General features: G+C 49.0%; 1 protein-coding gene, 1 non-coding gene and 1 pseudogene across 2 annotated transcripts in view; 2 read left to right on the top strand and 1 right to left on the bottom strand.

Moving 5' to 3' along the window:
* Positions 1-20,833, bottom strand: part of ITGAL (integrin subunit alpha L) — a 50,627-nt gene extending 29,794 nt beyond the window's left edge. The window contains exons 1-11 of the mRNA XM_032155683.2: positions 20,600-20,833; positions 19,192-19,294; positions 18,097-18,191; positions 17,917-17,984; positions 14,269-14,386; positions 14,016-14,146; positions 11,962-12,107; positions 9,591-9,723; positions 9,287-9,437; positions 4,282-4,355; positions 4,050-4,182 (exon numbers count right to left, since the gene is read on the bottom strand). Of these exons, the coding sequence (XP_032011574.1) occupies positions 4,050-4,182; positions 4,282-4,355; positions 9,287-9,437; positions 9,591-9,723; positions 11,962-12,107; positions 14,016-14,146; positions 14,269-14,386; positions 17,917-17,984; positions 18,097-18,191; positions 19,192-19,294; positions 20,600-20,660 (1,213 nt within the window). The 5' untranslated portion in view covers positions 20,661-20,833. The remainder of the gene's footprint in view (positions 1-4,049; positions 4,183-4,281; positions 4,356-9,286; positions 9,438-9,590; positions 9,724-11,961; positions 12,108-14,015; positions 14,147-14,268; positions 14,387-17,916; positions 17,985-18,096; positions 18,192-19,191; positions 19,295-20,599) is intronic.
* Positions 10,353-10,413, top strand: LOC116472060 (U7 small nuclear RNA). The gene has a single exon (XR_004248971.1). It is a non-coding gene; the product is annotated as a U7 small nuclear RNA (small nuclear RNA).
* Positions 20,834-23,711: 2,878 nt separating the features above from the next.
* LOC116470250 (small ribosomal subunit protein eS8-like) lies at positions 23,712-24,374 on the top strand (annotated as a pseudogene).
* The last annotated feature ends 247 nt before the right edge of the window (positions 24,375-24,621 follow it).

Below are 24,621 nucleotides of genomic sequence, written 5' to 3'. Positions count from 1 at the left end.
AACCCTGTCTCTACTAAAAATACAAAAAATTAGCTGGACATGGTGGTAGGCGCCTGTAGTCCCAGCTACTTGGGAGGCGGAGACAGGAGAATGCCGTGAACCTGGGAGGTGGAGCTTGAAGTGAGCTGAGATTGCGCCACTGCACTCCAGCCCGGGCGACAGAGCAAGACTCCGTCTCAAAATAAATAAATAAATAAATAAATAAATAAATAAATAAATAAATAAATAAAATACATAAATAAAATAAAATAAAATGGTATATATTAGTCAGAAGAATGCAAAGTTGGCATGGATATTAAACATAAAGCGTGTCTGGGCCAGGTGCAGTGGCTCATGCCTGTAATCCTAACATTTAGGGAAGCCGAGGTAGGAGGATCACTTGAGGCCAGAAGTTTGAGACCAGCCTGGGCAACATAGTGAGACCCCGTCTCTACAAAAAATTACAAAAACTAGCCAGGTGTGGTGATGCACACCTATGGTCCCAGGTACTAGAGAGGCTGAGAGGCAAAAGGATTGCTTGAGCCCAGGAGTTCAAGGCTGCCGTGACTACGATGGTGCCATTACACTCTAGTCTGGGTGACAGAGTGAGATCCTGTCTCTAACAAAATAAAATAAAGCAGAAAACTTGAAAAATTTTCATGCTTAACGATATCATGTTGCCGGGCGCAGTGGCTCACGCCTGTAATCCCAGCACTTTGGGAGGCTGAGGCAGGCGGATCACGAGGTCAGGAGATCGAGACCACGGTGAAACCCCATCTCTACTAAAAATACAAAAAATTAGCCAGGCATGGTGGTGGGCGCCTGTAGTCCCAGCTACTCGGGAGGCTGAGGCAGGAGAAGGGTGTGAACCCAGGAGGTGGAGCTTGCAGTGAGCTGAGATCGCGCCACTGCACTCTAGCCTGGGTGACAGAGCGAGACGCCATCTCAAAAAAAAAAAAAAAAAAGATATCATGTTGGCCGGGAGCGGTGGCACATGCCTGTAATCCCAACACTTTGGGAGCCCAAGGCGGGTGGATCACCTGACGTCAGGAGTTTGAGACCAGCCTGGTCAACATGGTGAAACCCCATCACTACTAAAAATACAAAAAATTAGGCTGGGCGTGGTGGCTCACGCCTGTAATCCCAGCACTTTGGGAGGCTGAGGCGGGTGGATCACGGGGTCAGGAGATAGAGACCATCCTGGCTAACACTGTGAAACCCCATCTCTACTAAAAAAAATACAAAAAATTAGCCGGGCGTGGTGGCGGGCGCCTGTAGTCCCAGCTACTCGGAGAGGCTGAGGCAGGAGAATGGCGTGAACCCGGGAGGCGGAGCTTGCAGTGAGCCGAGATCACACCACTGCACTCCAGCCTGGGCAACAGAGCAAGACTCCGTCTCAAAAAAAAAAAAAAAAGAAAGTGAGTGGAGAAAACAGAGCTGTCCAAGGCCCTACAGCACATGGAAGGAAGAGTGAAGAGACGGAACCACTTCCCTATTGTCGTATGGAGTCTGCAAGCACAAGGGTTAAGAACTTCAAATTCTTGAACTCCATGAGACAAGGTTTAAATCCTAGTGCTACTGTTTCCTAGCTGTGTAGTTGTAAGTAAATTGCTTCATGCCTCTGCGCCTCAGTTTTCTCATCTACAAAAAGGGAAGAGGCTGGACATTGTGGCTCACGGCTGTAACCTCAGCACTTTGGGAGGCTGAGGAGGGAGGATTGCTCAAAGCCAGGAGGTCAAGGCAGCAGTGAGCCAAGATGGTGCCACTGCACTCCAGCCTAGGTGACAAAGTGAGACCCTATGTCTAAAGAAAAAAAAAGGAACAGTACCAATCTCATGGGGTGTGTTTTGAGAGTTAAATAAGACATGTATATAAAATGCTTAGTGCTATGCTAGTGATAGCTAAACTGAGATCTGAAGGATAGTAGCATAGTAAACACTCAGGATTCTGTTTATTTATCTATCCACATATATGTATATATTTGTGTGTGTGTATAGTGGGGTGGGTGTCTAACTAGAGATTAAACTTTTTTTCTTTTTTTTTTTTTTGAGACAGAGTTTTGCTCTGTCACCCAGGCTGGACTGCAGTGGCACGATCTCAGCTCACTGCAACCTCTGCCTCCAGAGTTCAAGAGATTCTCCTGCCTCAGCCTCCCGAGTAGCTGGGATTACAGGTGCACGCCACCATGCCTGGCTAATTTTTTGCATTTTTACTAGAGATGGACTTTCACCATGTTGGCCAGGCTGGTCTCGAACTCCTGACCTCAAATGATCTGCCAGCCTCAGTCTCCCAAAGTGCTGGGATTACAGTGTGAATCACCACGCCCAGCTAGAGATTAAATTTTAGAGTTATTTCTTCTTTTTTTTTTTTTCTTCACTGCAGCCTTAACCTCCCAGGCTCAAGTGATCCTCATATCTCAGCCTCCCAAGTAGCAGGGACCACAGGCATGCACAACCATGCCCAACTAATTTTTTTTTTTTTTTTTTGAGGCAAAGTCTCTCTCTGTCACCCAAGCTGGAGTGCAGTAGTGCAATCTCGGCTCACTGTAACTTCCGCCTCTCAGGTTCAAGTGATTCTCCTGCCTCAGCCTCTCAAGTAGCTGGGACTACAGGTGCGCGTCACCACGTCCAGCTAATTTTTTTACATTTTTAGTAGACACGGGGTTTCACCATGTTGGCCAGGCTGGTCTTGAACTCTTGACCTCAGGTGATCTTGGACAATTCAAGAGGAGGAAGCCTCAAAAAGGAGTGGCCAGTCCTCTTACTAATAAGGCAGGTTGTTTTAAAATGTGCCTGGGATTTAATATATAGGTGTGACTGATGATATAGAGAGTCACTGTCATTGAAAGAAGTTTACTAGCCACAGTTCCAAGAGGGAGTAGGCACTGGATGCCACGCAGGGCCAGACAGGGAAACACCAGATTAGTGGAGAGGCAGGAGGAGCCAGGGAAGAGCATGGCCCAGAGCTCTTCTTGTGGTTTCCACGAGGAAGGGTGGCGAGCTAGGTTGGCAAGTTCAAGCAAGTTTAGGATTGCAGTTTGAATAATTTTGGCTGGCTCTGGGCTATAGCAGTGGCCTCTGGTTGACTGATGCCTGGCCCTGAGCTGACTTAGGGCAGAGGAACTGTTGGCTTGTTGTGTAAGGATTAGACAAAGGAGGTGGCTGGGGATATGGGCTCAGAATTGGCTGGTTTGCATATAAAAGGCCTTTTTTTTTTTTTTTTTTTTGAGACGGAGTCTCACTCTGTCATCTAGGCTGGAGTGCAGTGGCATGATCCTCAGCTCACTGCAACCTCTGCCTCTTGTGTTCAAGCAATTCTCCTGCCTCAGCCCCCTGAGTAGCTGGAATTAAAGGCACCCGCCATCATGCCTGACTAATTTTTGTATTTTTAGTAGGGATGGGGTTTTGCCATGTTGGCCAGGCTGGTCTCAAACTCCTGACCTCAGGTGATTCACCCGCCTCAGCCTCCCAAAGTGCTGGGATTACAGGTGTGAGCCACTGTGCTCAGCCCTGTTTGTGGAGACAGAGTCTTGCTCTTTTGCCCAGACTGGTGTGCAGCGGCGTGATCTCCGCTCACTGCAACCTCCTCCTCTCAGGTTCAAACGATTCTCCTGCCTCAGCCTCCAGAAGAACTGGGACTATAGGCATGCGCCACCATGCCTGGCTAACTTTTGTGTTTTTAGTAGAGACAGGGTTTCACCATGATGTTGGCCATGCTGGTCTTGAACTCTTAACCTCAGGTGATCCGCCTGCCTCAGCCTCCCAAAGTGCTGGGATTATAGGCATGAGCCACCAGGACCAGCTACAAGGCATATTCACAGGCAAGTTGTTTACTATCTCTAGGAATTCGCCAACCCTGGGAGGGGTAGTCTTGTCAGGATTAGCACGGCCCCAAGATGTCAAAGCATCAGAAAATACAGACAATAAATTATGAATGTTATATCCATATTTAAATTCTGACTTTGTTCATGCTGGTTGCTTAACTGCTTTCATTATTGTTTTGGAAGCCAGGCTGGGTGACCATCTGACCTCTACAACCAGAAGAACCCAGCAGAAAACAGAAGTACTCACCCAGATAGCCCGCTCTCACTTCTGGTGTCAATGGTTCATTCCCAATAAATGTGTCATCCTGCAGGTCTGCCTTCAGGTCAAGAAAGCCCCCAGCCCAGTCCTTGGCTCCTACTGCCCCCACGACTGCATGGCCCTGCCCAGGGAAGGAGATGAGCGGGTCAGCTACCCACCGACCCACCCCCCCGGAGCCAACCGCACTCCCTGCAGCCCATTGCTCCAGCCCAGCACGCACCCTGCTGAGGTCAGCACTGATGCCGCTAGAGGACAGCTCCATGTTGAAGGAAGTCAGGTCCTGCTTGCTTGTGCCTGGGGAACAAAGCAGAGAACAGGTGAGACCCAACAGCAGTAAATGCAGTGAAAAAAATTCATGGCAGGACGGGGAAGAAGTGAGGTATTTACTTCTGGGTAAGGTAGAAGGCATGCATGTGAGGGTAAGGCAGACCCAGGAAGTGGCTTAATGCAGAGTTGGCTTTTACCCTGGGAGTCTCAGATTTGTTTGTTTTTTGTTTTTGAGACAAGGTCTTGCTCTGTTGCCCAGGTTGGAGTGCAGTGGCGCAATCACAGCTCACTGCAGCCTCAACCTCCCAAGCTCAAGCAATCCTGGCTTAGCCTCCTAGATAGCTGGGACTACAGGCACACACCATCACGCCTGGCTAATTTTTTTTTTTTTTTTTTTTTTTTTTGAGATGGAGTCTCTCTCTGTCGCCGAGGCTGGAGTTCAGTAGTGCAATCTCAGCTCACCACAGCCTCTGCCTCCTGAGTTCAAGCGATTCTCCTGCCTCAGCCTCCCAAGTAGCTGGGATTATAGGTGCACCACCATGCCCAGCTAATTTTTGTATTCTTAGTAGAGATGTGGTTTCACCATGTTGGCCAGGCTGGTCTGGAACTCAGGTGATCCACCCGCCTCGGCCTCCCAATGTGTTGGGACAATGACAGGTGTGAGCCACCATGCCCAGCCTCCAGATTTGAATATCCAATTACTCATCTCTGTGTGTCCAAGACTCAGCTCTTGGTTTCTGCTCTGACTCAGGCTTCTCACTTCAATGAATGGCACCCCCACTCACCTAATGAGCCATGCTAAGAAACCAAATCCATCTGGAGTCTTCTTTTTCCTCCATCTCATCTCCAACACATCACCAAATCATGATACTCCTGCCTTTGAAATACACCCTCTTTCTTTTTTTTTGAGACAGGGTCTCACTGTGTTGCCCAGGCTGGAGTGCAGTGGTGTGATCATAGCTCACTACAGTCTCAAACTCCTAGGCTCAAGAGATCCTCCTGCCTCAGCATCCCAAGTAGCTGGGACTACTGGTATGCACCACCGTGCCTGGCTTATATAGCTTCTCCTTAAGAACTCTTCACTGGCTGTGCGTGGTGGCTCATGCCTGTAATCCCAGCACTTTGGGAGGCCGAGGCGGGCAGATTACCTGAGGTCAGGAGTTCGAGACCAGCCTGGCCAGCATGGTTAAACCCTATCTCTACTAAAAATACAACAATTAGCCAGGCATGGTGGGACATGCCTGTAATCCCAGCTACTTGGGAGGCTGAGGCAGGAGAATTGCTCAAGCCCGGGAGGCTCAAAAACAACTGGAGGTTGCAGTGAGCCAAGATCGTACCACTGCTCTCCAGCCTGGCCGACAGAGCGAAACTCTGTCTTGAAAAAAAAAAAAAAAAAGGCCAGGCGCAGTGGCTCGCACCTGTAATCCTAGCACTTTGGAAGGCCGAGGCAGGCGGATTACCTGAGGTTAGGAGCTCAAGACCAGCCTGACCAATATGGCGAAACCCCGTCTCTACTAAAAATACAAAAAATTTATCTGGGTGTGTGGCAGGCGCCTGTACTCCTAGCTACTCAGGAGGCTGAGGCAGGAGAATCGCTTGAATCGAGGAGGCTGAGGTTCCAGTGAGCCAAGATCACACCACTGCACTCCAGCCTGGCGACAGATCAAGACTCTGTCTCAAAACAACAACAACAAAAAAAAAACCTCTTCACGGGCTGGGCGCAGGGGCTCATGCCTGTAATCCCAACACCTCGTGAGGCTGAGGCAGAAGACTTGCTTGAGCCCAGGAGTTAAAGACCAGCCTGGGCAATATAGTAGAAACTGTCTCGGCCGGGCGTAGTGGCTCATGCCTGTAATCCCAGCACTATATGAGGCTGAGGCAGGAGGATTGCTTGAGCCCAGGAGTTCAAGACCTGCTTAGGCAATATAGTAGAAACTCTTGTCTCTACAAAAAATTTAAAAATTAGCCAGGTGTGGTGGTGTGTATCTGTAGTCCCAGCTACTCAGGAGGTCGAGGTGGGAGGACTGCTTGAGCCCAGGAGTTTGAGGCTGCAGTGAGCCATGATCGTGCCACTGCACTCCAGTCTGGGCAACAGAGTGAGTCCCTGTCTCAAAACAATAACAACAAAAAACTCCTTCATGATTTCTCATCGATCTTCACACTGAAATCCAAACTCTTTCTGAGGGCCTGGAAGACCCTTACCTCCCTGCCGACCCTCTCTCTCCCTTTCTCACTGTGCTCCAGTCACACTGAACTTTTTCCATTTTCCTGGCATGCCGAGCCCTTTCCCCGTCCCTGGCCTTGCACCTGTGCTTCTCTCTGCCCTCATTCCACCTTTCTCACATTGCTGTTTGAATCTCGTCTTTCATATCTCAGTTTAAAAGCCAGTTGAGAGTGAGTTTTTTTAAAAAACATTTTTTAAAAAATTCACCGTTCATTTTTATTAATTATTTAGACATGGGTTCTTGCTATGCTGCCCAGGCTGGACCATTGCTGCTGCTTTTTTTTTTTTTTTTTTTTTTTGGGACAGTTTTGCTCTTGTCGCCCAGGCTGGAGTGCAGTGTCACAATCTCAGCTCACTGCGACCTCTGCCTCCTGGGTTCAAGTGATTCTCCTACCTTAGCCTCCCAAGTAGCTGGGTAACCTCAAGTGATCTGCCTGCCTCAGCCTCCCAGAGTGTTGAGATGACAGGCGTGAGCCACCACGCTCAGGCCGTTGCTTCTTTAACTGAACTGAACACCAAGGCTGTGTCCTAGCAAAGGAGACTTTCCTGTAGGAATCACATATCTTTCAGTCAAGTAAGCTTCCTGGGGAAATGCCCTCCATAACCAGTCCTCCATCCAGTAACCACAATATAAATCTTCTCTTATTCTAGGCCAGCGAAGAAGACTTGTGGGTTCTTCACACTGGCCCCTGCCAGCCTGCCCGTCTGAAGTAATGTGGAGCCTTGGATAAGTAACAGCAAGACAGTTGAGCAAGAAGGGGGAGGAATTAAATTCACTCTGCAGGGCTCAGATCACACCAGCAAGACATAGGTCAGTCCTGGATCAACCTGAGCTCCAAGAGAAGATGGAATTTCAGAAAGAAATATCAGAGAGGGCCGGGTGTGGTGGCTCATGCCTATAATCCTAGCACTTTAGGAGGCCGAGGTGGGCAGATTGCTTGGGGCCAGGAATTCAAGACCAGCCTGGGCAACATAGTGAGACCCCTGCCTTTATAAAAAATACAAAAAAAAAAAATTAGCTGGGTGTGGTATCACACACCTGTAGTCCCAGCTATGTGGGAGGATCACCTGAGCCTGGAAGGTCAAGGCTGCAGTGAGCTGTGATCATGCCCAGCCTGGGTGACAGAGTGAAACCCTGTGAAAGAAAAGCAAAAAAGAGAAGAGGCTGGGCGCGGTGGTTCACACTTGTAATCCCAGCACTTTGGGAGGCCAAGGCGGGCAGATCACGAGGTCAGATCGAGACCATCCTGGCTAACACGGTGAAACCCTGTCTCTACTAAAATACAAAAAATTGGCCGGGCGCGGTGGCTCAAGCCTGTAATCCCAGCACTTTGGGAGGCTGAGGCGGGCGGATCACAAGGTCAGGAGATCGAGACCACCCTCAGTAACACGGTGAAACCCAGTCTCTACTAAAAATACAAAAAATTAGCCGGGCGTGTTGGCGGGTGCCTGTAGTCCCAGCTACTCGGGAGGCTGAGGCAGGAGAATGGCGTGAACCCGGGAGGCAGAGCTTGCAGTGAGCTGAGATCGCGCCACTGCACTCCAGCCTGGGGGACAGAGAAAGACTCCGTCTCAAAAAAAAAAAAAGTAAAAAAAAAAAATACAAATACAAAAAATTAGCTGGGCATGGTGGCTGGCGCCTATAGTCCCAGCTACTCGGGAGGCTGAGGCAGGAGAATGGTGTGAGCCCAGGAAGTGGAGCTTGCAGTGAGCAGAGATTGCGCCACTGCACTCCAGCCTGGGCAACAGAGAGAGACTCTGTCTCAAAAAAAAAAAGAAAAGAAAAGAAAAGAAAGAGAAGAGAAAAGAAGAGAAGAGGAGGGGAGAGGAAGGGGGAAGGAGAGGGGAGGAGAGGGGAGGGGAGGAGAGGGAAAGGGAAGGAAGGGAGGAAGGAAGGAAGGAGAGAAAGAAGGAAGAGAAAGAAAGATCACAGAGGCTGCTCTCAAATGACCCTCTCCTAAATTCCTTCTAAAGGTCTGTTTTATTTAGGCAAGCCCTTGGCACAAGGTCAGATATTCAGTAAGTGCTTATTATTCTTTGTGTTTCTAATATGATGTCCCAGGGGAGGTTTTTTTTTTTTTTGAGACTGAGTCTTGCTGTGTCGCCCAGGCTGGAGTGCAATGGCACATCTCAGGTCACTGCAACCTCCGCCTCCTGGGTTCAAGCGATTCTCCTGCCTCAGCCCTCTGAGTAGCTGGGATTACAGGCGTGCGCCACCAAGCCCACTAATTTTTGTATTTTTAGTAGAGACGGGGTTTCGCCACGTGGGCCAGGCTGGTCTTGAACTCCTGACCTCAGGTGATCTGCCCACCTCGGCCTCCCAAAGTGCTGAGATTACAGGCATGAGCCACTGCGCCCGGCCATTTTTGTTTTTTGTTTTTTATTTTTTGAAATGGAGTCTTCCTCTGCCACCCAGGCTGGAGTGCAGTGGTGTGATCTTGGCTCACTGTGGCCTCTGCCTCCTGAGTTCAAGCGATTCTTGTGCCTCAGCCTCCTGAGTAGCTGGGATTACAGGCACCTACCACCACACCTGGCTATTTTTTGTATTTTTAGTATAGATGGGGTTTCGCCATGTTGCCCAAGCTGGTCTCAAACTCCTGAGCTCAACTGATCCACCTGCCTCGGCCTCCCAAAGTGCTGGGATTACAGGCGTGAGCCACCGAGCCCAGCCTGATGTCCCAGGGGAATTTCTTTATGCAGACTCCCGAGCCCTCTCCCAGGGCCTGCCACTCACCCTCAATGACATAGATCTTCTTCTGCAGCTCAGTGAATAGATCTTTCAGCTTCTCAAATGTGTCCAGAATCTTCACAAACTCGCTCGCAGGTTTTGAGGCAAATTTGTGGAGTGTCTCCTGACTCTCCTTGGTCTGAAAATGCTTTCCAATCTGTGAGGGAGTGGAGAGTGAGGAGCTGAAATCCCCCAAACCTCAGTCCAGTTTGCTATTATTTTCACAAGAGTCTGGCCCCAGGGAGAAAGGGGCCTGGGGTTCAGAAAGAGGAGAGGGAAGATGAGATGCAGGAAGCAGCCGGGGCCCTACCCCGATGATGTAGCGGATGATGTCTTTGGCCGCATCGATGTTGCCACTGTCAGTGGCCTCCCCATCCGTGATGATGATGAGCACTTTGGTGGCATCTGGCCGGGCCCCCAGCTCCTCCCGGAACACCTCTGTCCTGTGTCCAAGAAAGGAGGAGGTGAGAGACTCCCCCAAACTAGGGCCTGAGGTCTCCTTCTCCACCTGCTCATCAAGTCACCGCCATGCTGGTTACGCAAAAGCCCTTCCTGGATCTCCCAGGCCGGGATTCCAAGCCTGCGGTGGTCACCTCTAAACCTCCTCGCTGCCATCCCTTTCCTTCTGGACCAGTGGTCCTCACACTGCATCCTGGGCAGTCCAGAGGGTGTCCCACAGCCCATGGACAGGAGGAGGAGGTTTTGTGAGGAATGACTCTGGGCTTCCTACCCTCCATTGCAATCACATGGCCACTACTCTTTAATCAGCTACAGAAATCTCCAAGTGAGATTTCAATGTGGAAGAGAGGGTCCTACAGCTGAAGAAAATTGGGGAGCCACTCTTCCAGAGCAAGCTCTTCCAGCACCTCCTCTGCCTTCCCGTAGTCCCCAGGCTGCCTCCAGATCTCTACTATAGCAGTGAACCTAGTGAATTACCATGACTCGTTTCTCTGTCAATTTTCCCCCTAAACCATGAGTTCCTCAAGGAAAGGACGTTGTTGGATTTGTTGCTGTATCTCTGGCTCCCAGCACAGAGGAGGCAGTTGTGCATGTGAGACGAAGGAGGGAGAACTAGTGTTACAGCTCTTTTAGAATTTGTCTGGCAGGCTTTCTGTTTTTTGCTAAAATCCTCCACCCTCAAAAAAATTTAAAAAATAATAAAGAAGGGAGAACTGAACACCAGATGGGCCAAGGCTAAAAATTTCTGTCCTGGGAGTTCCAGACCATCCTGGGCAACATAGCGAGACTCCAACTCTACAAAGATGAAAACAATTAGCCAGGCATGGTGGTGTGTGATTGTAGTCCCAACTACTCAGGAGGCTGAGACAGGAGGATCGCTTGACCCCAGGAGTTTGAGGCTGCAGTGAGCTAGGATCATGTCACTGCACTCCAGCCTGGGCAACAGAGTGAGACCTTGACTCTAAAAAAAGAGAAAAAGAAAATTCCTGCCTTGCCCACAGCCTTCCTCTGAGCAAGTTGGGTTGGCCATAGCTCTTGCTGGAACAGCAGCAAGGTGTGAACCATCTTACCCATGAACACCTGCTGTCAAGACCTCTGGTTCTATCTTGGATGCAAAATGCTTCTCCGATCTCCATCCACACAGACATGGGCCTATTGCGGGTCCTGTTCATGGATTTCCACCCTGGTTTAAACAACCATTGTCTCTCATCTGGATTTTTCAGTAGCCTTCTAACCGGCCCTATCGCTTCCACCCGCCCTTGCCCCCTCTACAGTATAATATCAACCCTGCAGCCAGAGGGATCTTTTAAAAAACATAAATCAGATCATCACCCCTCTACTCAAAACCTCTAATGACTTCTCATCTTACTCAGAGGAAAGCCAAAGTCCTCACTATGGCCTCCAAGTCACTAACCTATCCAGACCCTCATGATCTCTCTGACCTCATCACCTACTATTTTCCCCCCTCACTTATTTCTCTCCAGCCACATTGGTGTCCTCGCTCTTCTTTTTAAATTTATTTTTAATTTTTTAGAGATAAGATCTTACTCTGTTGTCCAGGCTGAAGTGCAGTGGTGTGATCATAGCTCACTGCAGCTTCAAACTCCTGGCTCATAGGCCAGGCGTGGTGACTCACACCTGTAATCCCAGCACTTTGGGAGGGCGAGGCAGGTAGATCACCTGAGGTCAGGAGTTTGAGACCAGCCTGGCCAACATGGTGAAAGCCCATCTCTACTAAAAATACAAAAAAAGTTAGCCGGGCGTGGTGGCACAGGTCTATAATCCCAGCTACTTGGGAGGCGGAGGCAGGAGAATGGCTTGAACCTGGGAGGTGGAGGTTGCGGTGAGCCGAGATCATGCCATTGCACTACAGCCTAGGCAACAAGAGCGAAACTCCATCTCAAAAAACAAAAACAAAAACCAAAAACCAACCAAACAAGAACGCCTAGGCTCAAGAGATCCTCCTGCCTCAGCTTCCCAAAGCACTGGGATTACAGATTGTGCACCTGGCTTAGACTTTCTCTTGGATTTAATTAGTACAGAGTAGATTTCTGTTACGTACAACCAAAAGAATCTGCAGTAAAATTGTTCCACTTTAATTCAGACAATAAACAGCCCCTTGCTGTACCTACCTACTGAGTTCCCATTCCCTGCAGCTGGAAGTGGGTAGATCACCCAGAACAAATCACTGGGCACGTGCTGTCCTGCAAAAGGGAACTCACGCGACATAATTGATGGCACCAAAGGTGTTGGTCAACAGCAACATGTGCTTTACATGCTTCAGCAGAGCATCAGGGTCCTTCCGTTTAACATAATCTGAGAAATTAAATTCTGTTTTGTAGCTTGTGGAAAACTGAACAGCAGCAAACTGGAAAAAGAAGGAAGAAATGATATTCAATTATATATCCCTTTCCATTTGTCTGTTCCAAACTCTACTTTTTTTTTTTTTTTTTTTTAGATGGAGTTTCACTCTTGTTACCCAGGCTGGAGTGCAGTGGCACGATCTTGGCTCACTGCAACCTCTGCCTCCCAGGTTCCAGCGATTTTCGTGCCTCAGCCTCCCAAACAGCTGCGATTACAGGCACGTGCCACCACACCCGAATATTTGTGTCTGTGTGTGTGTATTTTTAGTAGAGATGGTGTTTCACCATACTGGCCAGGCTGGTCTCGAACTCCTGACCTCAGGTGATCCACCTGCCTTGGCCTCCCAAAGTGCTGGGATTACAGGCATGAGCCACCGTGCCCAGCCCCAAATTGTACTTCTTCTTTTTCAAGACAGGGTCTTGTTCTGTCTCCCAGGCTGGAGTGCAGGGGCACAATCATAGCTCACTGCAGCCTCAGCCTCCCAGGCTCGAGCCATCCTCCCTCGTCAGCCTCCAAAGTAGCTGGGACTACAGGCACGTGCCACCACACTTGGCTAGCTTTTATTTTTTGTAGAAATGGGGTCTTGCTATGTTGCCCAGGCTGGTCTCAAACTCCTGTCTTCAAGTGATCCTCCCGGCTAAGCCTCTCAATGTGCTGGGATTACAGGTGTGAGCCACTGTGCCTGGCTCAATCTCTTCTTATGCAGGACCTGGGCAACCCAACTCCACATCCTTGCCTCAGATAATTCTTTTAAAAATGAGCAATATACAAATAAGCACAGAAATAAAATGAAATAAACCTTGCTCCCTCATGTAACACTGTGTGTTGAGCTCCTGGGTCCACCTATGTCACTGATAGGGATGGGTTCCAGCAGCATTTCTGCTGAGTGACCCTGCTTAACTAGATACCGTTGGCTGGGCCAGGGATCAACACCTGACTGAAGCTATGCCAGCCAGAACCTCTTCTCAGAACTGGAAATTTGCAAAGGGAGGCGTTGGTTGAGGGGAAGGTAAAAAGCCCTCTTGGAACTTTAACACATGAACTTAGGAGCTTTCCATAGGTCTATGTGGTCTAAAGGCACTAAGGGAGCCAGTCTACGGAGACTGAGAAAAGAGAAGAAGGAAGCAAAGACGCAAAAAGAAACAGAAATGAGAACTAGCTGGGCACAGTGGCTCATGCCTGTAATCCCAGCACTTTGGGAGGCCAAGGTGGGAGAATCTCTTGAGAGATCCAGGAGTTTGAGACCAGTCTGGGCAACACAATGATAAACCATCTCTACAGAAAATTTAAAAATTAGCCACCCACAGTGGTGCACACGGGTAGTCCCAGCTACTTGGGAGGATCATTTGAGCCCAGGAGTTTGAGGCTACAGTGAGCTATGATCGTGCCACTGCATTCCAGCCTTGGGGACACAGTGAGACCCTGCCTCAGAAAGAAAAAATGGCCATGCACGGTGGCTCACACCTGTAATCCCAGCACTTTGGGAGGTCAAGGTGGGCGGATCACAAGGTCAGGAGTTTGAGACCAGCCTGGCCAACATGGTGAAACCCCATCTCTACTAAAAATACAAAAATCAGCTGGGTGTAGTGGCAGGTGCCTGTAATACCAGCTACTTGGGAGGCTGAGGCAGGAGACTCGCTTGAACCTGGGAGGCAGTGAGTCGATATTGTGCCATTGCACTCCAGCCTGGGTAACAAGAGCAAAACTTCATCTCAAAAAAAAAAAAAAGGGAAATGAGAACTAGAGAGACTCCTAGAAGCTTTCTACTCCCCGGTTCTTGTCCCTTCCAGAGGCCCAGTTATAGCCATGCCCATAGGCTCTGAGGATTCCACATACTAAAATTTCCTTTCATGGTTTAAGCCAGTTCATGTAGGCATCTATTGCCTACAACCAAGAATCCTAACGTTTTTACCTGGTATGAAGTGTTGCTAAGTTTCTTCATCACATCCTTCATGAAGTCCAGAATTTTCTGAAATTCATCTGGCTGCAAGCTCATCGAACCATCAAACAGAAATACCAGGTCTACGTTGCCCTTGATACATTCTGCAGAAGCCAGATGCAAGGGATCCAGTGAAGCATCTCTGGTGTTTGACCTGCCCATGCTGGTTCTCTCTAGGGGCAGCCAATTGGAGGTATTTTTATCCACTGAGTCCCCAGTTCCTTACCCTGAAAACCAGGATGCCCCTGCAGCATGGGACCTTGCAGATTCTGGCGGAAGAGGTAACACAGGCCACTCAGATAGGTGTTCTGGTCACACGTTCGAGACAGCCCAGGGTCACAGGCCTAAAGGAAGAAAGGCCAAAGATTTAGGTCTCCTATTTGCTATGTGTCTTTTGGGCACCATCAACCAAAAATAAGAACGTTCAGAGTCCTTGTCCCCTTTCTCACTTCCTCTATCCAACTGGTTACCAAGGCAAGGAATGTCCGCCTCCACGGTCTCTACAGTCCATCCCTCCCATCCTACCAATGCGCTATGCCAACGGATGCTCACCGCCTGTAGGACTGGCGGTGAGTCTGGACTCCTTATCTGGGCTTACATTGGGCACGACCCCACATTTCCAGGCCCATCTTCTCCTAGTCCCAATCTCTCTTTCTGTGTTCCAGCCAAATCAAATTATCAAGATTCCCAGAATACACAATGCCTCTTTCTTTCTTTCTTTCTTTCTTTTCTTTTCTTTTTTTTCTTTTTGAGACGGAGTCTCGCTCTATCGCCTAGGCTGGACGGCATGGCGCGATCTCGGCTCACTGCAAGCTTCGCCTCCCGGGTTCACACCATTCTCCTGCCTCAGCCTTTTGAGTAGCTGGGACTACAGGCACCCGCCACCACACCCGGCTAATTTTTTGTATTTTTAGCAGAGACGGGGTTTCACCGTGTTAGCCAGGATGGTCTCGATCTCCTGACCTCATGATCCGCCTGCCTCGGCCTCCCAAAGTGCTGGGATTACAGGCGTGAGCCACCGCACCAGGCCATGCCTCTTTCTTTCTTTTTCCCTTCCTCTCTCCTCCCCTCCCCTCCCCCCATCTTTCTTTCTTTCTTTTTCTTTCTTACTTTTTTTTTTTTTTTTTGATGGAGTCTCGCTTTGTCACCCAGTCTGGAGTGCAGTGGTGTGATCTCGGCTCACTGCAACCTCTGCTTCCCGGGTTCAAGTGATTCTCCTGCCTCAGCCTCCTGAGTAGCTGGGACTGCAGGTGCCCACCACCACACCCAGTTAATTTTTGTATTTTTAGTAGAGACAGGGTTTCACCATATTGGCCAGGATGGTCTCAAACTCCTGACCTTGTGTCTGCCCACCTCGGCCTCCCAAAGTGCTGGGATTACAGGAGTGAGCCACTGCACCCGGCCTTTTCTTTCTTTCTTTCCTTCCTTCCTTCTCCTTCCTTCCTTCCTTCGTCTTTCTTTTTCTTCTTTCTTCCTTCCTTCCTATCTCTCTCTCTCTCTCCTCCTCTCCCCTTCCTTCCTTCCTTCCCTCCCTCCCTCCCTCCTTTCTTTCTTTCCTTTCTTTGCTTTCTTGCTTTCTTTCCTTGCTTTCTTTCTTTTCGGGTCTCACTCCCATCACCCAGGCTGGAGTGCGGTGGCACAATCATGGCTCACTGCAGCCTCAACTTCCTGGGCTCAGGTGATTCTCCTACCTCAGCCTCCCAAATAGCTGGGACTACAGGCACACGCCACCATGCCTGGCTAATTTTTTTTTTGTAGAGATGGCGTTTTGCCATGTTGCTCAGGCCAGTCTTAAACTCCTAGGCTCAAGCAATCCGCCTGTCTCGGCCTCCCAAAGTCATTTCTTTCATTTATGACCCTTTCCTGCCAGACTGCAATTTCTTCAAAGTCTGGGCTCGTATCATGGTCATCTTTTTGCTTTGTTTTGTTTTTGTTCTTTTTAGACACAGGTCTCACTCTGTCTCCCTGGCTAGAGTGTAGTGGTGTGATCATAGCTCACTGCAGCCTTGAACTCCTGGCCTCAATTGATCCTCCCAAGTAGCTGGGACTACACGCATGTGCCGCCATGCCCAGCTAATGAAAAAAACATTTTTTTTTTGTAGGGACAGGGTTGACCAGGCTGGTCTTGAACTCCTGGCCTCAAGCAATCCTCCAGCTTTGGCTTCCCAAAGTGCTGGGGTTACAGATGTGAGCCACCAGCCCGGCCTCATCAACTTTGTATCTCACTCCCCTTCCCCTGTCAGAACCTTGCCCAATGCCTGGCATATAATAGTAGCTAAATAAACAAGCCCTACTTAAATACTGGATGAGTATTTCACTCAGTATTCTATCTCTCACACAGAAGGATGCTGGCTGGGATAAGTTGGAAAGAGCAATGAACTTGGAATCAAATGAGAATTTTATTCAAATCCTGACTCTACCACTTTGCAACCATGTGACCTTGGTCAAGTCTCTTAACCCTTTGGTCCTGTTTCCTCGTGTGTGAAATGTGTACACTGATCCCTGTCTCACCTGAGTGTCTTGAGGGGTTAAAAGAAATAAAGTGACCAGGTGTGGTAGCTCATGCCTGTAATCCCAGCATTTTGGGAGGCCGAGGCTGGCAGATCAACTGAGGTCAGGAGTTCGAGACCAGCCTGACCAGCATGGCGAAACCCCATCTCTACTAAAAATACAAAAATTAGCCAGGCATGGTGGCACACGCCTGTAATCCCAGCTACTCCGGAGGCTGAGGCAGGAGAATCATTTGAACTCGGGAGGCGGAGGTTGCAGTGAACTGAGATCATGCCACTGCAATCCAGCCTGGGTGACAAGAGCGAAACTCTGTCTCAAAAAAAAAAAAAAAAAAAGCAGTGTTTCCTAAACTTTAGGCATTTGTGTAATACTTCACAATATCTGCCATAAGAGCATCCTATTATTTTCTTAATATTTTCCTTTAAATTTTTGTTTAACTTCAGCCTCTTCCTAAGCAATATGATGTAGGAAATTATAAATTTGATGTGCTTGTTATATTTTTTTCTAATAAGCCATTAAATTTATAACCATGAAAACATTAAAAGCTTGTATACCATTAAAAATCATATTGCGTATCAATGATCACAGATATTTCATATTTGGAAGAAAAGTCAGGTAAGTTCTTGAAAATAGCTGGCTCTGCTGGGTGTGGTGGCTCACACCTGTAATCCCAGCACTTTGGAAGCTGAGGCAGGAAGATTCTTTTTTTTTTTTAAAACGGAGTTTCGCTCTGTCGCCCAGGCTGGAGTGCAGTGGCACGATCTTGGCTCACTGCAAGCTCCACCTCCCGGGTTCACACCTTTCTTCTGCCTCAGCCTCCCGAGTAGCTGGGACTACAGGAGCCCGTGACCACGCCTGGCTGATTTTTTGTGTTTTTAGTAGAGACGGGGTTTCACCGTGTTAGCCAGGATGGTCTCGATCTCCTGACCTCGTGATCCGCCCGCCTCGGCCTCCCAAGTGCTGGGATTAGAGGCAGGAGGATTCTTGAGCTCAAGACCAGTCTGGGTAACATAGTGACTGTCTCTACAAAAAATATAAAAATTAGCTGGGCATGGTAGCATGCCCCTATAGTCCCAGCTAATTGGGAGGCTGAGGTGGGAGGATTACTTGAGTGCAGGGAGGTTGAAGCTACAATGAGCTGTGATCACACCACTGCACTCCAGCCTGGGAAATAGAATAATAGAATGAGACCTCGTCTCAAAAAAAAAAAAAAAAAAAGCTGGCTCATCATTGGTTCTCAATAAGCACTAATTGACTCTGATGCCTTTGACCCTCTGTAGGAACTTTTATCCACATTCTTCCTCTTTTCTTCTCTCATTACTTGAATTGAGCTTCACAGGCTCTGATAACACAAAATTCTTACCAAAACGCTTCCATCTGTGGGATCTGTTGCCAAGGTCATTCCCAAGTACTCGGAGGTATAGTTGGAACCTGTAGGCACCAGAAGGTTGGTCTGGAGGAGCTCAGGCAATCTAGGTGGGCTGGGGCCAGCCTCCGTTTCCCCAAGATCCCATTCTTCCCAGCTCACCCCCCAGTTACTCACCTCTCAGGCTGACTGGCAGGCAGTGTCCTGTGCCTGACTGGCACTGATAGAGGCTTCCTGTCCTGTTCCCCTCCCCTGGAGCTCCCACGATGACCCTGGTGAGAAATCTCACTTGTGAGAGGGAGTGGCCCAGATCTGTACCCCCCTACTCCTGCCTGCTAAGGAGGTTCAGATCTCCTGCCTCATTTCTCCAAGCACTGCAGCCATTCCCCTTCAAGAAGGTGCCTCTGGCCTGGTGGGGTGGCTCATGCCTGTAACTTTCGCATGAGGCCAAAGTACTTTGGGAGGCCGATGTCCGTGGATCACCTGAGGTCAGGAACTTGAGACCAGCCTGGCCAACATGGTGAAACCCCGTCTCTACTAAAAATACAAAAATTAGGCGGGCGTGGTGGTGCATGCCTGTAATCCCATCTATTTGGGAGGCTGAGGCAGGAGAATGGCTTGAACCCGGGAGGCACAGATTGCAGTGAGCTGAGATCTAACCGTTGCACTACAGCCTGGGCGATAAGAGCGAAAACTCCGTCTAAAAAAAAAAAAAAAAAAAAGGAAGGTGCCTCCGTCCTCACCTCTTCCCTACAGAATCGCAGAGAAATAATTCCAAATGCTAAAATCCTAGAAAATTAAGGTTCCTTTGCATTTACAGTCTCTGAGGCCCAGAGAATGATCCGCCAGAATGTCTCATGACAAGTACATTCATTCAGTCCTTGATTCAAAAGCCATTCATGGCTTACCTACTGTGTGCTGGGCGGTGGTGTATCTAAGAAGGGTTAGGAAGAGAGAACAGACTCCTGGCTTCCAGGCACTCGCAGGGGAGTAAGGGAGTGTTAGGAACCTACTGGGCAATGCGAAGTGTTTTGGGGCTGGGATCCTTCCCTGTTCTGCACTTCCATGGCCTCCCTGATCGCCTTTATCCCGCTTTTTGATCCCTCACTCCTGTCTCTGAGGATTCCCACCACAGGCTCCTCCAGACGGGAACCCCTGGAGAGCTGCCCTGTGCCACCCACTGGTCCAGGCGAGGGTCGGGGAGGCGGCCACCGCTTCGGGGGGCTGCCCCAGGGCGGGCATCAGGAGGAGGACTTGTGCGGCACAGCTCACCCGTTTCCGACCTGCAGGACGCGGTATCCAAAGTGCCTCCCGGCGCGCGGTGGGGAGAAGCTCTGCGCGCCCCGCACGTCCAGGTTGTAGCTCGAGGCCGGCGCTGAGGAAGGCAAGGGTCGTCAGCTGCGACCTAGGGACCCCCGCCTCTGCACGTGCCCGGCAGGTGGCCGATCCCAGGCCCACCCGGCTCTCGCTCCCCAGGCCGCCCGCACCCTGGTGGGCGGAGCGGACCCGCGCCCTGCGCTTCCCCTCCAGGGCGTTGACTTCTGGAATATGGAAGGAGCAACTCCCGGCCCCCCTAGAGCTCTGAAAGCTCTTCCCAGGGCCTGAGGACACAACTTCCCATTTGGCCTCTCTGCAAAAAAGGAAGGATGAGAAGTTAGAGGCTCCAGAGAGAGGAGCAGACCCAAGAGGCCCCAAGGCAGAGGGTGGCCAAGTTCCCAGGCAGAGGCCAAGATGGGGATGCCCCCGAGCCGGGTGCGCCTCTGCCACCCACTTCTCCTGCGGTCATGGGGCCCAGGCGCCTCCTCCCACAGTCTCAGATTGTAGCTCCCCTGATCCCTGGGGGGCTGCCTCCCCACCCCACGGGGCCAGTCTTTCGGAGCATCTGTAGATCCCAGCCCCCTTCCCCCTCAGTCGGCCTGCCCAGGCGCCCTGGCACACCCAGCTGTCCTTTCCGCCCTGCTTTCTCTCCCGGCATGGAGTTTAGTTCAGAGCATCCTAGAATGTCATGGAAGCCGGGCCTTCATTTGTTTAGATGAAGGGTGTGGGGCTGGAAAGGGGAAAGGACTTGCCTAAAACGCACAGAAGTGGCCCCAGAACCCAGCACCCTCCTCCCAGCTCTAGCTACTCGTTAACCATCTGCCTTTTGTTTGTTTGTTGTTTAAGAGACAGGGTCTTGCTCTGTCACCCAGGGTGGAGTGCACTGGCACGAGCTTGGCTCACTGCAACCTCTGCCTCCTGGGATCAAATGATTCTCATGCCTCAGCCTCCTGAGTAGCTGGGATTACAGGCCTGTGCCACCACGCCCAGCTAGTTTTATTGTATTTTTAGTAGAGATGAGGTTTTGCCATATTGGCCGGTCTGTCTTAAATTCCTGACCTCAAGTAATCTGCCCACTTTAGCCTCCTAAAGTGCTGGGATTAAGGGCGTGAGCCACCGTGCCTGGCCCCATCTGCCTTTTTAAAGAACCCACTGCCCCTTCTTATGCTCCCTTCTCTGTCTTTGCCTCCACCCCTTGCTTATTTGTTTCTTTTATTTCCCCACTCCCTCCTTTCTCCTTCCATATCCCTAAGGCCAATCCCACTTTTAGGGGGCAGCTCCTTGTTTACTCCAGCTCCACCAAGCCCTGCAGTTTCTCTGGTCACAGACACATGTCCCTTCCCCTGCCTCCTCCCTTGCCTACCGAAGAAAAAGAACCCAGACAGCAGCTCCATGGCCATCACGGTGATGCAGGAATCCTTCATCCTTCCAGCACTCGAGGGACCTGTGGCCCCAGGGGCAGCGTCAGGAGGCCTGTGGGATTTGCTGGCAACCTAGACAGGGTGAAAGAGGAAAATGATCATGCCCTTAGGCCTCTTATAGTGGTACTTTCTCACAGAGGCACCAGGCTGGTGACACTGGCAGGCGGGGAGGGAGGCGTGCCTGCAGGAGTTGTGAAACCGCAGGGGTTCAGGGAGGAAGTGTAAGCAAGTTAGAGACATTTCCTGTGCCTGCTTGCATTTTCACATCATCCAAAAGCTGACAGCATGGAAGGGAGATGACTGTCTCCACTGCTGTCGTGGTTTCTCACTAACATCCCAACTAAGGGCTCTGTAAAGCTCAGAGGACTGGTCCAATAAACAGTGGCAAATTACAATGGAATGCTATGCAGCAGCGAAAAAGAATGAGGGAAGGAAAAATAAAATAGGGGGAGAAAGTGACAGCTTTCTCTTGACCTTGAAAGATGTACATGAACTACTATTAAAGAAAAGAGCAGATTACAGAACAGTGTATTTAGTAACCCATTTTGGTTCTAAAATGTAAAATCTAAAAAATTGGAGGCTGGTGCAGTGGCTCACTGGCTGTAATTCCAGCTCTTTGGGGCTTCAGGAGGTGGAGGTAAGAGCATCTCTTGAAGCCAGGAATCAAGACCAGCCTGGGCGACAAAGTGAAACTTTGTCTTAAAAAAAAAAAAAAATTGGAAAAAATATTTGCAAATCATATCTCTAATAAGGGATTTGTTTCCAGAATATATTTTTTAAAACTCTTACAATTCAACAATAAAAAGACAACCAGTTTTTTTTTTTTGTTTTAAATTTTTTGAGACAAGGTCTTGCTCTGTCACCCAAGCGAGAGTGCAGTGGCGCAATCACAGCTCAATGCAAACTTGAACTCCCAGAGTCAAGCGATCCTCCCACCTCTGCTCCTAAGTAGCTGGAAACACAGGTGCATGCCACCATGCCTGGCTAATTTTTCTTTTTTGAGATTGTTTTTCACTATGTTGCCCAGGCTGATCTTGAACTCCTGCCTCGGCCTCCCAAAGTGCTGGGATTATAGGTGTGAGCCACTGTGCCCAGTTTATTTTTATTTATTTATTTTAGGCTAGTCAAGTGAAGCAGAGGGAGTGGAGAAGGAACAAAGATATTGGTAACTGGTTGTGCTCAATTAGTTTTAAACAGCCTGGTGCGGTGGCTCACGCCTCTAATCCCAGCCCTGTGGGAGGCCAAGGCAGGTGGATCACCTTAGGTCAGGAGTTCGAGACCAGCCTGGCCAACATGGTGAAACCCCTGTCTCTACTAAAAATACAAAAATTAGCCAGGTGTGGTGGCGCATGCTTGTAATCCCAGCTACTTGAGAGGCTGAGGCAGGAGAATTGCTTGAACCCAGGAGATGGAGGTTGTAGTGAGCCAAGATCTCACCATTGCATTCCAGCCTGGGCGACAGAGTGAGACTCTGTCTCAAAAAAAAAAAAAAATTAGTTTTAAACACCACTGCACTCAGACCAACCTACCTAAGTTTCTAAATGAGCAAACGGGTTGAGTAGACATTTCTCCAATGACATATAAATGGCCAACATGCACATAAAATGATACTCAACATTATTAGTCATTAGAGAAATGCAAATCAAAACCACAATGAGATACCCTTTACACCTACTTGGATGGTTAGAGTTTGAAGCAAAGGAAATAAGAGTTAGTGAAGATGTGAAGAAATTGGAAGCCTGGTACACATTGCTGGCAGAAATGTAAAATGGTGTGACTGCTGTGCAAAACACTTTGATGGTTCTTTCTTTTTTTTTTTTTTTTTTGAGAGAGGGTCTCACTCTTGCCTAGGATGGAGTGGTGTGATCTCGGCTCACTGCAGCCTCAACCTCACGGGCTCGAGTCATTCTCCCATCTCAGCCTCCTGAGTAGCTGGAACTACAGGTGCAGGCCACCACACATGACTACTTTTTTATTTTTTGTAGACATGGGGGTCTCTCTACCTTGCCCAGGCTGGTCTTCAATTTCTGAGCTCAAATGATTTGCCTGCCTCAGCCTCCCGAATTGTTGGGATTGCAGACGTGAGCCTCTGCACCTAGCCCAACAGTTCTTTAAAACAGTTAAACATAGGCCAGGCGTGGTGGCTCATCCCTGTAATCCCAGCACTTTGGGAGGCTGAGGTGAGAACTCCTGAGGTCAGGAGTTCGAGACCAGCCTAGGCAACATGGCAAAACCCCGTCTCTACTAAAAGTACAAAAATTATCTGGGTGTGGTGGTGTGTCCTGTAGTCCCAGCTACTAGAGAGGCTGAGGCAGGAAAATCGCTTGAACCCGGGAGACAGAGGTTGCAGTGAGTGGAGATTGTGCCACTGCACTCCTGCCTGGGTGACGGAGTGAGACTCCATCTCAAAAAAAAAAAAAAAAAAAAAAATAGAGTACTTGTACATGCTACAATATGAGTAAGCCTTGAAAATATGCTTAGTGAAAGAAGCCAGCAAAAAAAAAAAGTCACATGTGGTCTGAAATATCCAGAACACAAATCTAGAGAGACAGAAAGCAGGTTGGTGCTTGCCGGGGAAATGGAGGCTAGGGAGCGAGTACTAATGGGCATAAGGTTTCATTTTAGGTGATGAAATGTTCTGGAAATAGACTGTGGTAATGATTGCACAATTTCGTGAATCTATTTAAAAATCACTGAATTCTATACTTTTTTTTTTTACTTTTTGAGACAGGATCTTGTTCTGTCACCCAGGATGGAGTGCAGTGGTGCAAACACGGCTCACTGCAGCCTCGACTTCCCTGGCTCAAGCATTCCTCCCACCTCAGCCTCCCAAGTAGCAGGAGCTACAGGTGTGTGCCACCACGCCCAGCTAATTTTTGTATTTTTTGTAGAGAAAGGGTTTCACTATGCTGTCTAGGCAAGTCTCAAACTCCTGGGCTCAACTGATCCTCTCTCCTTAGCCTCCCAAAGTGCTGGGATTATAGCCCTGTGCCCAGTGAATTGTATACTTTAAAATGGTGAGTTTTGGTTTCTCTTTCCAGCCAGCGCCGAGCAATGGGCATCTCTCGGGAAAACTGGCACAAGCGCCGCAAAACCGGGGGCAAGAGAAAGCCCTACCACAAGAAGCGGAAGTATGAGTTGGGGCGCCCAGCTGCCAACACCAAGATTGGCCCCTGCCACATCCACACAGTCCGTGTGCGGGGAGGTAACAAGAAATACTGTGCCCTGAGGTTGGACGTGGGGAATTTCTCCTGGGGCTCAGAGTGTTGTACTCGTAAAATAAGGATCATCGATGTTGTCTACAATGTATCTAATAACGAGCTGGTTCGTACCAAGACCCTGGTGAAGAATTGCATCGTGCTTCTCGACAGCACACGGTACCGACAGTGGTACGAGTCCCACTATGCGCTGCCCCTGGGCCGCAAGAAGGGAGTCAAGCTGGCTCCTGAGGAAGAAGAGATTTTAAACAAAAAACGACCAAAAAAAATTCAGAAGAAATATGACGAAAAAGAATGCCAAAATCAGCAGTCTCCTGGAGGAGCAGTTCCAGCAGGGCAAGCTTCTTGGGTGCATCGCTTCAAGGCCGGGACAGTGTGTCCGAGCAGATGGCTATGTGCTAGAGGGCAAAGAGTTGGAGTTCTATCTTAGGAAAATCAGGGCCCGGAAAGGCAAATAAATCCTTGTTTTGTCTTCACCCATGTAATAAAGCTGTTTATTGTTTTGTTCCCCCCACCCAAAAAAAAAAAAAAAGAATGGTGAGTTTTATGGTATGTGAATTGTATCTCAATAAAAAATAAACGTGAAATTATATATGTATGCATATATTTGTTAAATTGGAAAGGATATACAACCATACTTTAAACAGTGGTTAGCGCTGTAAAATAAGGTTTATACATTTCTATATGGTCTGCATTTTTTTTTTACAATGAGGATGTAAAACTTTACCATTTAAAAAAATTAAGCG

Source organism: Hylobates moloch, unplaced genomic scaffold, assembly GCF_009828535.3.
Source record: "Hylobates moloch isolate HMO894 unplaced genomic scaffold, HMol_V3 SCAFFOLD_6, whole genome shotgun sequence".
In the NCBI taxonomy this organism is placed as follows: domain Eukaryota; kingdom Metazoa; phylum Chordata; class Mammalia; order Primates; family Hylobatidae; genus Hylobates; species Hylobates moloch.
Note: the sequence above shows the minus strand (reverse complement) of the source record. Positions and strands in the feature narration are given on the sequence as shown.